This window comes from Narcine bancroftii, chromosome 10 (assembly GCF_036971445.1).
Source record: "Narcine bancroftii isolate sNarBan1 chromosome 10, sNarBan1.hap1, whole genome shotgun sequence".
Lineage (NCBI taxonomy): Eukaryota > Metazoa > Chordata > Chondrichthyes > Torpediniformes > Narcinidae > Narcine > Narcine bancroftii.
The window spans coordinates 70,604,816-70,620,470 of record NC_091478.1 but is presented as its reverse complement, the minus strand read 5'-3'; the positions used below and the strand labels follow the sequence as shown (position 1 = coordinate 70,620,470).

The 15,655-nt window shown below is 38.0% G+C and overlaps 1 protein-coding gene across 9 annotated transcripts in view; it reads left to right on the top strand.

Annotated features, from left to right (window-relative positions):
* Positions 1–15,655, top strand: part of LOC138744724 (polyamine-modulated factor 1-binding protein 1) — a 640,882-nt gene that overhangs the window by 506,016 nt on the left and 119,211 nt on the right. For all 9 annotated transcript variants that reach the window (XM_069901308.1, XM_069901306.1, XM_069901305.1 and 6 more), the window contains 2 exons: positions 5,833–5,950; positions 15,442–15,599. In XM_069901308.1, coding sequence (XP_069757409.1) covers positions 5,833–5,950; positions 15,442–15,599 — 276 coding nt within the window. The remainder of the gene's footprint in view (positions 1–5,832; positions 5,951–15,441; positions 15,600–15,655) is intronic.

The following is a 15,655-nucleotide window of genomic DNA, read 5'->3' as shown; positions in this document are numbered from 1 at the left end:
CACCAATTCAAATATTCTACTGATGTTTCTGGGCTGCTTAAAGCCATTTCTCACTTATCTGAAAAATCCGGTTAACCAAAAAATGTCCAAGCTTTTCAGATAATTGGAAATGTACTGTACCAATAAAGATAAAGACTCTTACTGGGCAGGAATAGGGAGACACACAGGGAGAGTCGCCCAAGTGGAGAGCAACATTGCCAGCTCTTCATCTTGGGTGCCACCATTTTATTCAAATACAACTTTATTGACACTTCATTCAAACTGCTGCTGCTGGCGGGCCACGACTGGGGTGCTCCGCTGGCTGAATGTTTGCTCCCATCTTCACCAAGGGTTTGGCTGTTGCTTTGGAAAATATTTACTTTTACATTTTTAAACTTTTATTTTAATTATTACTTATTCTTACTTATTTTTAAATAAATTTCAATCTACTTATTTATTTATTTGTTTGTTTTTTTGGGGGGTTTTTTTGCTGGTTGTTTGAATTCCAGATACAAGGGATTTTACTGTACTTAGTTGACTTTATCTTCCATGTATCCATATCTAATATCAGAGACTGAACATTTTATTTTCTTTTTTTTTCTGATACAACACTATGCTGAACAAAGGGAATATTTTGATTAATAAGTATTGAAACCCCTTTGCTTTTAGCTTTTAAAGTAGAATGAAAGTGTTGTCCCCTCCACTGGGATAAAGGACGAGAATGATCACATCCACAAATGTGTGTTTCTTGTAAAAAAGCAACTGCAGTTTTAAGCTGCTTGACATGTGAGAACACTTTCTTTCTCTTGATCAGATGGTTCAATCCATTATTAAAAACTAATAGTGTGGATTGATTAAGCTGCATGTTATTCAAGTCCCATATGTCAGCAGGAACATGAAACCAAAAGAACAATGATGATAAGCCCTAGAAAGTCCCCAGTGCCATGGCAATGTTAGAAAAATATTCCCCTCCCTCCCCCACCTTTAATCCCACATTTTGAGAGCTGCTGAAAAAAATCAACAACAAGCTCCCTGTTAATAAAATGCACCCAAATACCCTCCTGGTGAGCATTTTACCTCACATTCCCCCACTCCTAGGCTTCAAATATAAATATTCTCTGCACTTCTAATTAGAAAAAAATTATGTTTAGACTTCAACCAAGCATAACAAAAAAAATAATTTGCAAAGTTTCTCATGCATTCTTTTAAATGTATAATAAGTAGCAACATTAATTGTTTTCCATCTTTACTTATTATTACTATCTCTGAATTCTTTTCATCCTCTCTCACAACTTTTCGCCATTCTTCTATGTGTGTCTTTGCTTATCCTTGCCATGTTCCAACTAATTCAGGCCAACAGTCATGAAAAACATTTTTAGCAACTGATTTCTCATGTTTTTCTTCATTGCTAACCTGCCATCAATGGACTTTACAGATAATCGAAACAGAGAGTGATGAGGTTGTCCACAATATAAAATTAAGGAAGAGAAGGTCCAGTAGTATACGTAGGCTAGAGGCACAGATCTCAAGGATGGCAAAATTTGGTGACAGCTGTTTACCGGCCATAAAATATGGGAAGCCACCCTGGATGTTTGTTGGAATAATTGTGTAAAGCTAACAAAGGCCAGCACACTGGTGAAGTTATTGAGATACTGCTACCTAGCTCCAGTGAGACATGTTAATCCTGACCTCTAACATTGTCGATGTGCAGTTTGCACAGTCTCCCTCTGACCGTCCAGGACTAGGTTTCCTCTGGGTGCTTCACATGTGTAGATTATCTAGCCATAGAAAATGGTATATAGGTGGTGGTAGAATCTGGGGAAAGTCGGGAAGTGAAAGAATAAAACGAGTTTCTTGCAGGTGGGAACTTGATGGATGGTGTAAACTCTGGGCTGTTTCTATGCTGCATGAATCTATAGGTTATACTATATATTTTGTTGTTTAAATATTTAAATAGATGATTACCATTTATTTTATTTCTCCCTCTTCTCCATGGAATTTTTCTAAGTTACCTTCAACTTATTAATATATTTGAGTTCTAATGATTCTAAGTGTTAGCGATGTCATGGGACACAAGTCAAGGTGAGAATGCTGAGTGAATTAGAACATGTAACATAGAACACTGCGGCGTAGTACAGGGCCTTAAGCCCTCGATGTTGTGCTGATCTATATATTCCCATCCAAAAAAATTACTAAACTCTTCCTACCTTGTAGCTCTCTATTTTTCTTTCATCCATGTGCCTGCCAAAGAGTATCTTAATTGCCCATAGTGTGTAAAAAAAAACTTACCCCTGATATCTCCCCTGAACTTCCCTCCCTTCACCTCAATATTTATTAAGGAAGAGGATGTTATCAAAATATCAATAGAAGAGGAGCTAAGAGAGATCATGGAAATTGGTTGGCAAAATGAACTGGAAAGACAGACTATTCTTGGAGTGGATTTATTTCAGATCCAGATGGCTTGCATTCCAAATTGCTAAGGGAATGTGGGGTGGAAATAAAGTGAGGGCTTGCCATATCCCTCCACTTTTCTCTAGATATGAAGGCAATTTAAGATTTATGGACAGTGGAAAATCTGGTACCTTTTTTTAAGGAAGGGTGTAATCTACAAACTAATAGTTGTTGGGTAACCTTTAGAAGCAGTAATCATCAAAAATATCAACATCACCTCACAATGGGAGAGGTTTGAGCTAGTGTAATTAAGGAGAGCCAGTGTAAATTTGTAAAAGGCAGATTGTATCTGAATAAACAAAACAAACGTTTTGATGATTGACATAGGGAATGGGGTGAATGTCTCTGCATGGATATTAACAAATCAATTGCTAAAGTAAATATCAAAGGCCTCTGAACAAAATTAAAAATTATCAAATAGGATTATCAGTGTCAACTTGAATTTAAAAATATAACCAAGGTAAAACAAGCTTTTGGTTATGGTTGTTTATAGAGGGTGGTAGATAGGGATGTTGCCTGAGAGTTGGTGCTGAGATCACTACTTTTTGACATATGTAAATGATTTGGATTTGTATTACTGAGTAAAATTTCCAACTGTTGTTCTTAAATTGGAATGTACCACAGAACATAAACTAGTGGAATTACAAACAAACTTTTATAAAACTTTGGCGAAGACACCACTTTCAGACACCAATTTCAAAACTACGAGAAAGTCCTGGGGAGAGAAATTTAGTAGAATGCTTACAGGAATCAAGGGATTTTTGCCACATGGCTGGGTTAGAGATGTTTAACTTGTTTTTTTTTGTGTGGTGTGCTGGACATTAGGGGAGATTTGATAGAGAATGAACAAATTATTGCGGCCTTCGTAAAGATAGGCAAAGAAAAGGTTCCCATTAGCTAATGGTGCATGGGTTAGAGGACACAAATTAAGTTTTGGTAAAGAGGAAGGACTGGCAGCTCATTGCTCACAAGCATGGTGTAAGCTGTTTTCATCATTCATTGATCTAATTTCATGTGCAGCTCTATACACTTGGGTATAATGGAATAACAAATTGATAACAAAACATTTTATGCCTCCAGATTCTTTAGAAGATTGCTCTTTATAATACGAGATACTCAATTTAAATGCTTTCATTCATATCTCACACAATGGGAATATTATTAATCAGAATAAATTTTCTTTCATAGATCATTAACTGTACACCATCTGTAAAAATAAATATTTATTCTTGACCTGTTGAACATGTAAAATTTTAATACCTGTAAGTTAAGGATGATGATAAATGCTTTATTATTTCAGTGGATACTGATCATTATCAGGTTACCTCATAACATAGACATCAGCAATGCCTTAGCTGCTCTCCTCCAAATGTTCAACTCTAGTCAGGTAGAAGCAATAAAAATGACTGGCATTCATAGAATTATATAGTATTATATATATATATATATATATATGTGTGTGTGTGTGTATGTATATATATATATATATAAAAAGACTACCACTTTGAAAGTTTGTTTTTTTTAAAGCAAGCTGCATGCAGGCAGAGAGGTAGAAAAGACAAAGGATCACAAGCTGAACTAATTTATCACTTAGTAGTGACAGTTCAGTTAATGGACATGGTGACTCAGTTAACAATCTTTAGCAATGGTGGTTAAGTGAAAGTAAACAAATCATTCTTTTATTTAAAAATTTGTACTTCCAAAATTTTGCACACAGCAATAACTGAACTCTGAACATTTTTTTCCTTCTCTAACACCTGAAATTACTTCTTAAGAAACCAAACCAGTCTTATCTCCTCAGCAAAGAAAAGGAAAAAAAATCTTTAATAGAGGAATTAATTTCCCTGCTATACTTAAGCCACAACATATTGTTTCCTGGAATGTTCCAATGTCTGATTTTAATTGTTATTTACATCTGATTTTGTGGGAAGAGCCCACACATCATCCCCAAATAAATAGTGTGTGCAAACCACCAATATGGAAGGAATAATATTATCACCATTGTCTTTTGAGACAATGTCGCTGTTGAACGAAACACATCACTTCAGTAAAGTGTGAAGAGTGAAATTTTCAACTCTTTTAATTTTCTTTCTGAATCATGCACGTTGTTTTCATTCAACTGTTGTGATTGAGTGAAAGTGAGCATTTACTATTGCTAATCAAATCATTCTATTGCTCCTGTCTGCTGATATCAACACGGGCACCTCAAGGCTGCATTCATGGTCCCCTGCTCTTTTCCCTTTACACTCACAATTGCGTAGCCAAGTTCAGCTCTAATGCAATCTATAAATTCGCTGAAACCACCACAGTCTAATAACAGATATGATGAATCAGAATATAGGATGGAAATCAAGAATCTAGTTGAGAGGTGCCAGAATCTTGCTCTCAGCATCCTGAAGACAAGGAGTTTTTTGTGGACTTTAGGAAGGGAAGGCTGAGGGACCACACATGTGTCTTTGTAGGAGTCAGATGTCAGATGACCTGTCCTGGAGCAGCACATTGAAGCAACTGTGAAGAAAGCACACCACTTCTACTTCCTAAAATAACTGAGGAGATTCGGCATGTCATCTCCAGCAAACTTCTATTAAACTTCATTTGATGTACTGTGGAAAGTATATTCACTGGTTGCATCAGAGCCTGGTTTGGAAACTCAAATGCCCAGGAATACAGAAGGCTACATAAATTGGCATAACCCAGCTAAGTCCATCGGGGCCACCAACCTCCTGTCCATTGACAACACCAATGTGAGGTGCTGTCTCAAGAAGGATCCCCACCTGCCTGGTACCTTCAAGGAGAATGTACAGAAATGTAAAGTCCAACATCTCTAAAGTTCAATAATAGTTTTTTTTCCCAATAGTTCTTCAACTCTTGAACCTCTCCATACTTCCCTAACCATAAACCATTCCATGACTACCAATAGATCTGTCTGCACTATTGAAACATCACACATATGTTTTGCACTAACTACAACCATGAATATTTATTTATCCTTTTTTATATTTTTATTCCTTTTCTGTCTCATGACATATTGCGGTAATTTATACTACAGGTACACAATCCTTTATCCAGAACCCTTGGGAGACAGTATGTTCCGAATTTCAGATTTTTCCAGATTTCAGAAAGCCAGATTTAAGCCCACCCAAAATATCCATCCCCACCCCCTTCCAGCCGTGGTGCCATCTCCCCCCCACCTCGCCTGGCCGACTCGCGCTGCCATGTCTCTCCACACTTGCCAGATTTTGGAGCTTTCCAGATTTTAGATGCCAGATAAAGGATTATGTACCTATATTGTATTATGACTACACCAAATAATAATTTTGGTACATTTGCACAATGTACCTTTGCATGTGACAATAAACGATAAACTTTCATAATCATTCTTTTTAAAATTTGTACTTCCAGGATTTTGCAAAAGTCATTGCTCAGAACTCTGAACATCTTCAGGAAATAAAAAAATACCAAGAAGAAGTGTATAACACGAATCTGAAATTAACTGCTGTAACAGAACAAAAGGATAAGGGTAAGATAAACATATTCCTGTTCAATCTGGGTTAAAATAATACATTAATTTCTCATGATCTTACCACTTGTTTCTCTCTGTATAAACATGTAAAAGTCAATGTAGTTAATTACGACTCCAGAAAACTGTTCCAATGGGCCTATCCTGTCCTCTTGACAGTAGCAACACATCAGAGAGGGTGACATTGCTGCAGAGAGTGAGAGGAGGGAATAGCTCAGAGAGAGTTTAACAGTGACTCCAGACTCCATGAAGTCCCAGGGCATAAAATCAAACATGGAGTTAAAAGTCTCCTTCCACCTATCATTTGGCAGATGAGTGATGAGCCAATTAACATGAGGATAAATCCACTTGCCTTTGTCCTCTTCAGTCTAGATATTTGAGGGCATGTCTCATCTTCATGATATGGACTTTCTACTTCTCAGTGTGAAACCTCCATGATATGTAATCTTTTGACCTGGAAAATCCCTTGTTCTTTCATCATAATCAACTCATATCAATTCTTGTTCAATGCCAGGAACTGCACCAGGCATACCTAAAAATGATATCCATCCAGGTTAACGTATAACTCGGAACTACTTGCAGGCTAAACAGTAAAAAAGTAGCACGAACAATGCTAAGCAATTCTGCAGCTAACAAATCAGATCAAAGCATTGCAGATCTACCATATCTAAAGTAAGTGCGAAAAAAAGTCTGAAGTATTTTTAATAGTTTAACCTGAAATAGTTTTGTTATCTTTGCTTTCTCCTGAGAACCTTGCCATCGCAAAGCCAATTGAATTCAAACCAAGTGACATCAAGAAAATAGATACTGGGGGGCGTGGCAAGATGGTGTAAGGATCAGACATGCCTTCCAGTCCTCTCCTGACTCTATCTTATTGTTTTGTCTAGAAATGCCCGTTAAAATTCTTTAAAAGTTTAGATTATTTCAGTGCTGTTAATTTAACTTATGATGATACAATTGGTGAAAAAGAGCAAAAAAAAACGAAAACATATCATCAAAAAAACTACATTTTCCAAAAGTTCAAGTTTTGGAGCCTACCTGCAGGAAAGACACTGGGACTCAGCGTGAAATGGATCCCAGGATAGAGGTACAGTGTTCGGATGTAGAGCTCTATGTTATATCGGTAGAGCCCCCTAAAGAGGGCACCAAACAGCCTTTAGAACAAAGAGTTATTCAAAGGCATTTGTCAACTGTAGAGGTGGCGCTGCAAACTGCACCTCTTGAGATAGAAGAACCTATACAACTTGATGTACTGGGAGAACTTAATACATTATGGACTGGGGAAAACCCCGGCCAGTGTCCTCCAGTCACTGCTGGAGAGGCTGTGGCTGGGGTTTCCACACACAGTCATACTACAAGGAAGGCAACCAGAATGAAGGAAGGAACAGAAGATCCTTTGGTTATGCAGAAGAAGCAGGAATCTGTTGAGCCAAAATCTCTTCCAATTGAAAAGATTTTTGTGAATCTTGAATCTAAATTATCTTATACAATGCAGGGATTATCCAAGATTATGACTAAACTTGGTACTAGGTTTAATACTCTGGTGAAAATACATTCTCAACAGATGGCTGAGTTTGGAGCTTTTAAGCTTGAAGTGAGAGATAAATTTAATTTGTGTGAAGAAGATATAGACGAAATACAGGATCGAGTTTTTGATGTGATCAAAATGGTTGAAGACTTGCAAACTCAAAATAAAAATTTGGTGAAAAAGATTGATTATTTGGAAAACCAATCCAGACGGAACAATATAAAGATTATTGGTTTGCCGGAAGGTATGGAGGGACCAGACCCAAGAAAATTTTTACTGAATGGATTCTGCAGATGCTGGGTCAAGAACATTTCCCGGAAGGTACAATACTGGAACGTGCTCACAGAGCCTTGCGTAGAAGACCTATTTCAGGTCAAAGTCCAAGACCTGTTTTGGTTCGTTGCTTGAATTATTACGACAGAGAAATAATTTTACGAGTGGCTATTAGAAATGCACAACAGAGAAAATCACCCTTGATGATTCAAAATAATCGAGTTTTCTTCTATGCGGATTTGAGTCAAGAAGTTATGTTCCAACGATGGGAATTCAATCCTGCTAAAGAGTTGTTGTGGAAGAAAGGTTACAAGCCAACCTTTAGATATCCAGCTGTTTTGAAGGTTTTTCAAGATGGTTACCAACCAAAGTTCTTTGATTCTCCAAAGGAAGCTATAGCATTTGCTCAAGAGCTGCCAATTACTCAGTTTCAACAGAGACATAGTCCGCCGTGGTCTCTAAGGAGACAAGATATGGAAGAAAAGAGCTGTGCTCCAAGAAGGAATGGTTGTAATGGTGACTCGGCAGTTGGAGCTGATTAAAAGAAGAGTTGTCCTTTTTTTTTCTAATGTTTTTTCAAAAAAAAAGGGATATTAAATAATGATGATGTTAGTTTAAGATGAAGTGAGAGTTGGGGGAGAGAACTGGATAGGCACTATTTCCTGAAAGTCATCTGCTACGTGTGAGTTATCTCACACCCATTTTTTTTGGGAGTTACCACATTGCGCGGTTTAGACGGGAGGGGGTATTTTTAACCTCCTACCCGTTTTTTTTTACTTTTTTTTTGTATTATTAGATTAAAGAGTGAAGGGGTTTTTTTGTTTAAATATAAAAAAAAGCATAAGAAAGTATTTGATTGTTTAAAAAACTAAAAATTGATGTGGTTTTTTTTGTAAAGTTTATTCAGTAGATAAGGAATATCTGAAATTTAAAAGTGAATGGGATGGACAAGATTTTTTTTATTTTTTCTTTAACTTTAAGGTGAAAGGAGTGGTAATTCTGGTGTATATTATTTTGCTATTTTAGTTATAGAACGAAAGGAATAATGGTGAAAGTTATAAATTGAATTGTACAATTCTTAATTAGGCTTAAATTTTGTTTGTGGTTTATGCTCCATTTGTTGAAGATATAGATTTCGTTGTAGATGTGTTTTTATTATTTGGATATCTGAATTTTAACGTAATGATTGGGGATATTTAAATGTGGTATTGGAGCTTTTATTGGATAACTATTCAAGAGTAAAAGGGAAAAATGGTGGAAGAGTACTAAAATTGAATTGTACAATGCTTAATGAGGTTTGAATTTTGTTTTAAGATGGTGGTTTATATGACTGATATGATGATAGATGTGAAGTTAGTTGATATTTGGTGAAGATTTATCTCTATAGAGAAAGTTTTTTTTCATCTTTTTTTTCATGCTACAAGTTTTTTTTAAGAATTGATTATTGTTTAAGAATTTTTGATAGATAATGTTACTAACTTTACTAATTTTTTATATTAAGTTTGAGTTAAATATATGTTTCATCTTAACTCCGCTTGTTAAATATATGCATTTAAGTTTGATTTAAATATGTTTTTTAAGTCTGATATCTTAGTATTAATTACTTTTCTTTTTGTTAGTATTTTAATCGGTTATGTTTTTGTTTTTTTTTGTAAGTGGGTTTTTTTTTCTCACATATATTATTAACTTTATTAATTCTTCACTCTTTATTTTGGGGGGAAAGGGGGGGTTGGACTAATTTGAGTTGGGTTATTAATGTGTAATAATTATTGGGGAGGGTATAGTTTATTTAGATTACTGATACTGTATTGTAATTTTATTATTTTATTCTTAATTTTTTTAAATGTAATCCTATATGTTATTCATGTTATAAAATCTTAAATAAAGTTTAAAAAAAAAGAAGAAAATAGATACTAGTGGCACAATTAGCATAACAGTTAGTGCAAAGCTATTACAGCACCAGCGACACAAGTTTGAATCCGGCGCTGTATGTATGGAGTTTGTACGTTCTTCCTGTGTCTGCGTGGGTTTTCCCCAGGTGCTCTGGTCCCCTCCCATCCTTCAAAATGTAGGTTAATTGGATGTAATTGGGCGGCATGGGTTTAAATAGTCGGAATCAGTTTCCACCATTTTGTAAGTAAAATAAATAAATAAAAATAAGGACTATGGGGCTAGACAACATCTGGGCTGAAGTATTAAACATGCTTCACCTTCAGCTAAGCTGTCCCAGTACTCTTACAACATTGCTATTCCTGTTGACAGTTGGACAAATCCAAAGGATAATTATCCCTAAACCATCTCCAAAGCAATGGAATGTGCTATTAACAACTATCAATTGACACTTTACTAATAACTTGTTTACTATTGCCCAATTTGCTTTTCACCAGAATTACTTGGTTCAAGTTTTCATTACCCTCTTGGTCCAAGCACAAACTAAGAAATCCAGAAATGACTTGAGAATGAGAGGCTTTGACAGAAGGGAAATACAAACCAGATGTCCAGGAGCCTCTTGGACTCTCCAATGGTAGTTGGACATTTTTTTGGTTATTGGAGGTTGATCATTCCCAACCAAGGAGATTGGCACAGGAATTTCTCAGGGCACTATCCTAGGCTCAGTCATCTTCAGCCTTCCTTCCAAAATAAGATCAGAAGTGGAGCTGCACATAAGGGACTGAAATATGACTGTTAATAATTGCAAATAATTAAATTCCATGCATAATGTTTCAGTAAATGAAGCATTCTGCAGTAAGAACTAGTCAACATTTTTTATAAGTTGGATAAGGACACTGTACCATGTGCTCAAGGCTAAAGTTGTGACCAATGGACAAATTTCTCCAGCTTTCCCACTAACAAGATCAAGTAGACAAGGATGCCCGCTATCTCCAGCCCTGTTCACTAGCTGAAGCCAGGATCCAGACATCAAGGGTTTTAGAGCAGGCCAGGAAGGACATAAAATCAATCTATATGCTGATGACATATTGATATATCTGACAGACCCAGAAAACTCGTTGTCCAAGCTGCGCTCTACTATGGGGAGATCTCTGGCTATAAGGTTAATTGGGACAAGAGCAAAACAATGCCACTTACTAAGGGGGATTACAGTCAATTTCAAGAAAACATTTATTTAAAGTGGCCACAAAACAGGATCAAATATCTAGGAGCCAGAATAGACAATAACTTGAATAATTTATATTAACTAAATTGTACCCCCTTGCTTGGGAGAATTGAGGAGGACTTAAAAAGATGGATGGCCCTGCCCATAACTTTAGTGGCAAGATCAACTGTGTTAAAAAGAATGTGTTGCCAAGACATCAGTACCTCTTCCAGACACTACCCTTGGCTTTGCCCTGGGGATTCTTCCAAAATTTGCTCTCACAAATAAGAACATTTCTGTGGAATGGAAAGGTAGCCAGGGTCTCTATGGAAAAATTGACCTGGGATTACAGTCTGGATAGATTACAGATGCCAAACTTCAAGAAACACTATTGGACAACCCAGTCCATCGCCTCACTCTTTGAAGGGATGTGTACCATCCTGGGCACAAATTGATCTGCAAGGTAAGTAAAAAGGTAGCAAAGGACTTTATTTATAAATGGAACACTAAATTTTTATCTGGGAAAACAGGCACCCCTGTACTAAAATAAATTATCTTCATTTTGAATAAAATTAACCAATATCTAGGAATCAAAAGGGGCTGACCCCAAAAGCACCACTAACTCCAAATAGATTAATACCATTGATGGTAGGTAACAAGATCCTGGACTCCTGGCGTCATAATAGCATCAGGTGCATAGAGGACTGTTACAAGTGAGGGCAGCTAATGTCATTTGAACAACTCAGGCATAAGTATGGTTTATCAAATAAGACGTTCCACTGCTAAAGATCTTTTCTGCAGGACAAATTAAATCCAACTATGGCCCTACCAGCGCGCAGAGACATAGAGGCCATGATTTGAAGGGGGAACACACAGAAGTTCATCTAGGCAATATATTTCTTGCTCCAAATGGAAGGACCTAAACTAGGCCTTCACAAATCAAGGCAGAGGTGGGAGTCAGACCTAGGAATAACAATTGATGAGCAATGCTGGTCTAACGTGTCAGATCAGCATGAATTCAATCATTAATGCTTGGTACAATACAACTTTCTATACCAACTGTACCTGACGCCACAATAACTGAACAGATCTAAACCAGAATTGTCAGACCAATGCTTTAGATGTAGCATTGAGACAGGAACCTTTGTTCACACAACCTGGGCATACCAGGTGAAACCCTTCTGGGTGGAACAAGGCCAAGTCCTAGAAAAGATTATAGGTAAAGAATTCTCATAGGACACAGAGTTGTTCCTGTTGGAAAACATAATGGACATAAGATTTACAATTAATCTGTCCAAATGTCAAATCCAATTTGTAATGATTACAATGGCAGTGGCTGGCAAGTGCATAGCAGTTACCTGGAAATCCAACTCCTGCCTGAGCATTACTTGCTGGAACACAGAAATGCAAAGTTGTCTTCCCCTGGAGAGAATCACTTGCAACTTAAGAAAAAAGTATATCACTTTCTTAAAAATTTGGCAACCGTACTTAAATTCCATAGGAGCACGATTATAGTGTTGACCATCGCGCCTCGCCACCCTACCTTCCCCCTCAAATGGTGGGGGGGGGTGGGGCCTATCCCATCCCAACCAGGAAAAGTCACAAGAAGAAGAAAATGGCCTGAGAACTGGCTGCCGAGTCATGACAAACCCATAAAATCCTGATATATGTCTATGCCTTTGTCATGTCTTGAATGTTGTGTAATTGTGATTAGTTGAGTGTTAAATGTTGAGGGGGGGGTGGGTGAGGAGACAGGAGGACAAAAAGAGCTTGAACTCTGGAGAAAACTTTGTATAAAACCAATAATTGTAAACTGTAGTCAATGCTGCTAGTATTAACATCATATAAAACCAATAATTGTAAACTGTAGTCAATGCTGCTAGTATTAACATCATATAAAACCAATAATTGTAAACTGTAGTCAATGCTGCTAGTATTAACATTGACACTGATAATGTTGATAATTGTGTTTAAGTTTGGAAAATCATAAATAAAATATTCAGCTAGACAACATTCTGGTATAGGTTCTGTGGTAAATTAACATTCATGCTAACCAATGATGTTCTGCAGTTTGAGAGATTCTCTCCACCTTCCTTTGATATTTACTGTTTTCATAATGTTTTCATAATCGAAATTCACACCATTAGCACCCTGAGGACGCTATTCAGTCCAGGCCTATAAGTACCACAGCTAGAAGAGCAGGTGAGAGATAGGTCATCCTTTTGTGAGTGACCCACCTCTGAAGACCCTGAAGACTATCCACCATCTAAAGACCAAGTCAGGCAAGTGATGGAATGTTTTCCAGCTATCAAGATGGGTACAGCTGCAAAACACTCAAGAGGCTAAACACCATCCAGGTCAAAGTCATACACCTGACTGGTATACCAATGTATTGATTCCCTCTATCACTTACACACTGTAGCCACAGGGTGTACCACCTAAGAAATTTTTTACAATCACTGATAGCAGCTCCTAAATCTGTGAGCTTGTCTATCCAAATGCATAAGAGCAGTGAGCAGATGGGAGCATCATTTAAAGGTTCCTTCCATTGTTAGAGAGGAGTTCCTTCATCAGACAATTGCACTGATTCAATGAGGCTCATCTTCTCTTTGATCATGAATGATGAGCCAGAAATTAATAAATAATTTTAAAATTTGATTGTTTCAGATCAAAACGTATTGTGAATAAATAAGAGGACTTTCCAGCTGCAAGCAGATTGAATGCCTAATTTCTGTCCTTTGACTTAAAACCAGAAGTGAATAACCTCAAGACAAATGTTTAGCATCCCATCTTGCTCAACCTGACCCATTTTGTAGCTTAAGTTTTTTCTCAGTATCATGCAACAGATGTAAAAAAAATTGTTATTAAACATGGATACTATTTGATGTACCAGACTCATGTTGAATGATCACTTACAAATCTCTGGTTTTCATGGTATACATTTTTGCAGAATTTATGCCATAAATTTTATGGTCAGCTGCTTAATGTCTTCTTTGGCTTGGCTTCGCGGACGAAGATTTATGGAGGGGGTAAAAAAGTCCACGTCAGCTGCAGGCTCGTTTGTGGCTGACCAGTCCGATGCGGGACAGGCAGACACGATTGCAGCGGTTGCAAGGGAAAATTGGTTGGTTGGGGTTGGGTGTTGGGTTTTTCCTCCTTTGCCTTTTGTCAGTGAGGTGGGCTCTGCGGTCTTCTTCAAAGGAGGCTGCTGCCCGCCAAACTGTGAGGCGCCAAGATGCACGGTTTGAGGCGTTATCAGCCCACTGGCGGTGGTCAATGTGGCAGGCACCAAGAGATTTCTTTAGGCAGTCCTTGTACCTTTTCTTTGGTGCACCTCTGTCACGGTGGCCAGTGGAGAGCTCGCCATATAATACGATCTTGGGAAGGCGATGGTCCTCCATTCTGGAGACGTGACCCATCCAGCGCAGCTGGATCTTCAGCAGCGTGGACTCGATGCTGTCGACCTCTGCCATCTCGAGTACCTCGACGTTAGGGGTGTGAGCGCTCCAATGGATGTTGAGGATGGAGCGGAGACAACGCTGGTGGAAGCGTTCTAGGAGCCGTAGGTGGTGCCGGTAGAGGACCCATGATTCGGAGCCGAACAGGAGTGTGGGTATGACAACGGCTCTGTATACGCTTATCTTTGTGAGGTTTTTCAGTTGGTTGTTTTTCCAGACTCTTTTGTGTAGTCTTCCAAAGGCGCTATTTGCCTTGGCGAGTCTGTTGTCTATCTCATTGTCGATCCTTGCATCTGATGAAATGGTGCAGCCGAGATAGGTAAACTGGTTGACCGTTTTGAGTTTTGTGTGCCCGATGGAGATGTGGGGGGGCTGGTAGTCATGGTGGGGAGCTGGCTGATGGAGGACCTCAGTTTTCTTCAGGCTGACTTCCAGGCCAAACATTTTGGCAGTTTCCGCAAAGCAGGACGTCAAGCGCTGAAGAGCTGGCTCTGAATGGGCAACTAAAGCGGCATCATCTGCAAAGAGTAGTTCACGGACAAGTTTCTCTTGTGTCTTGGTGTGAGCTTGCAGGCGCCTCAGATTGAAGAGACTGCCATCCGTGCGGTACCGGATGTAAACAGCGTCTTCATTGTTGGGGTCATATTACATACTTGCATGGAATACAACTCTAAAAGCACTCAAGATATTTGCTAGCTCCCAGGAGAAAGTAAAATACCTGTTTTGCACCCCATCTACAACTTTCAACATGCACTTTAACCACTGCAGGAAACTGCAAATCCTGGATGCACACTGGCAATCTGTAGGTATTTGGGATCACCAGCATTTGTGAGCTACTTTCCTTACATCACTGAAGAGGATTTCTAATAATCCTTTATGGCCATGAAAATTGCAATCTCTTTTTTTCTTATTCTGGACTACAAAATTCAAACTGTTTAAAGGACTCTAGATGTTCCCAATGCTAAAATCAACATTTAGTCCCTCTCCTTTATAGAATATATTAGAATGTTCTTTTTCCATGTCCTTTCTCAACTGCCATTTAGTAAGGTGGTGTTGCAGATTAAGCAAGTGATTTATTTATGATTGCCTCGAAACTTGAAGCATTCAGTAACACGTTATATTTCAACCTTGCCTTAAGAGATAACACGTTTGGAGAAGATTGGCCAAAGCTTGCAACTTGACAAGACATCTGTTTTAGAAAAACACCAAATGGAGACCGCCAAACTGGGACAGCAGATCATGAATCTGGAAAATGATCTCCGTAACTGTGAAAACCTCTACACCCAGCAAAAACAGGTGAGTAGAGTTTAATACGATTGTCTAATCCTGAAAATAACACAAAGTAACATGAT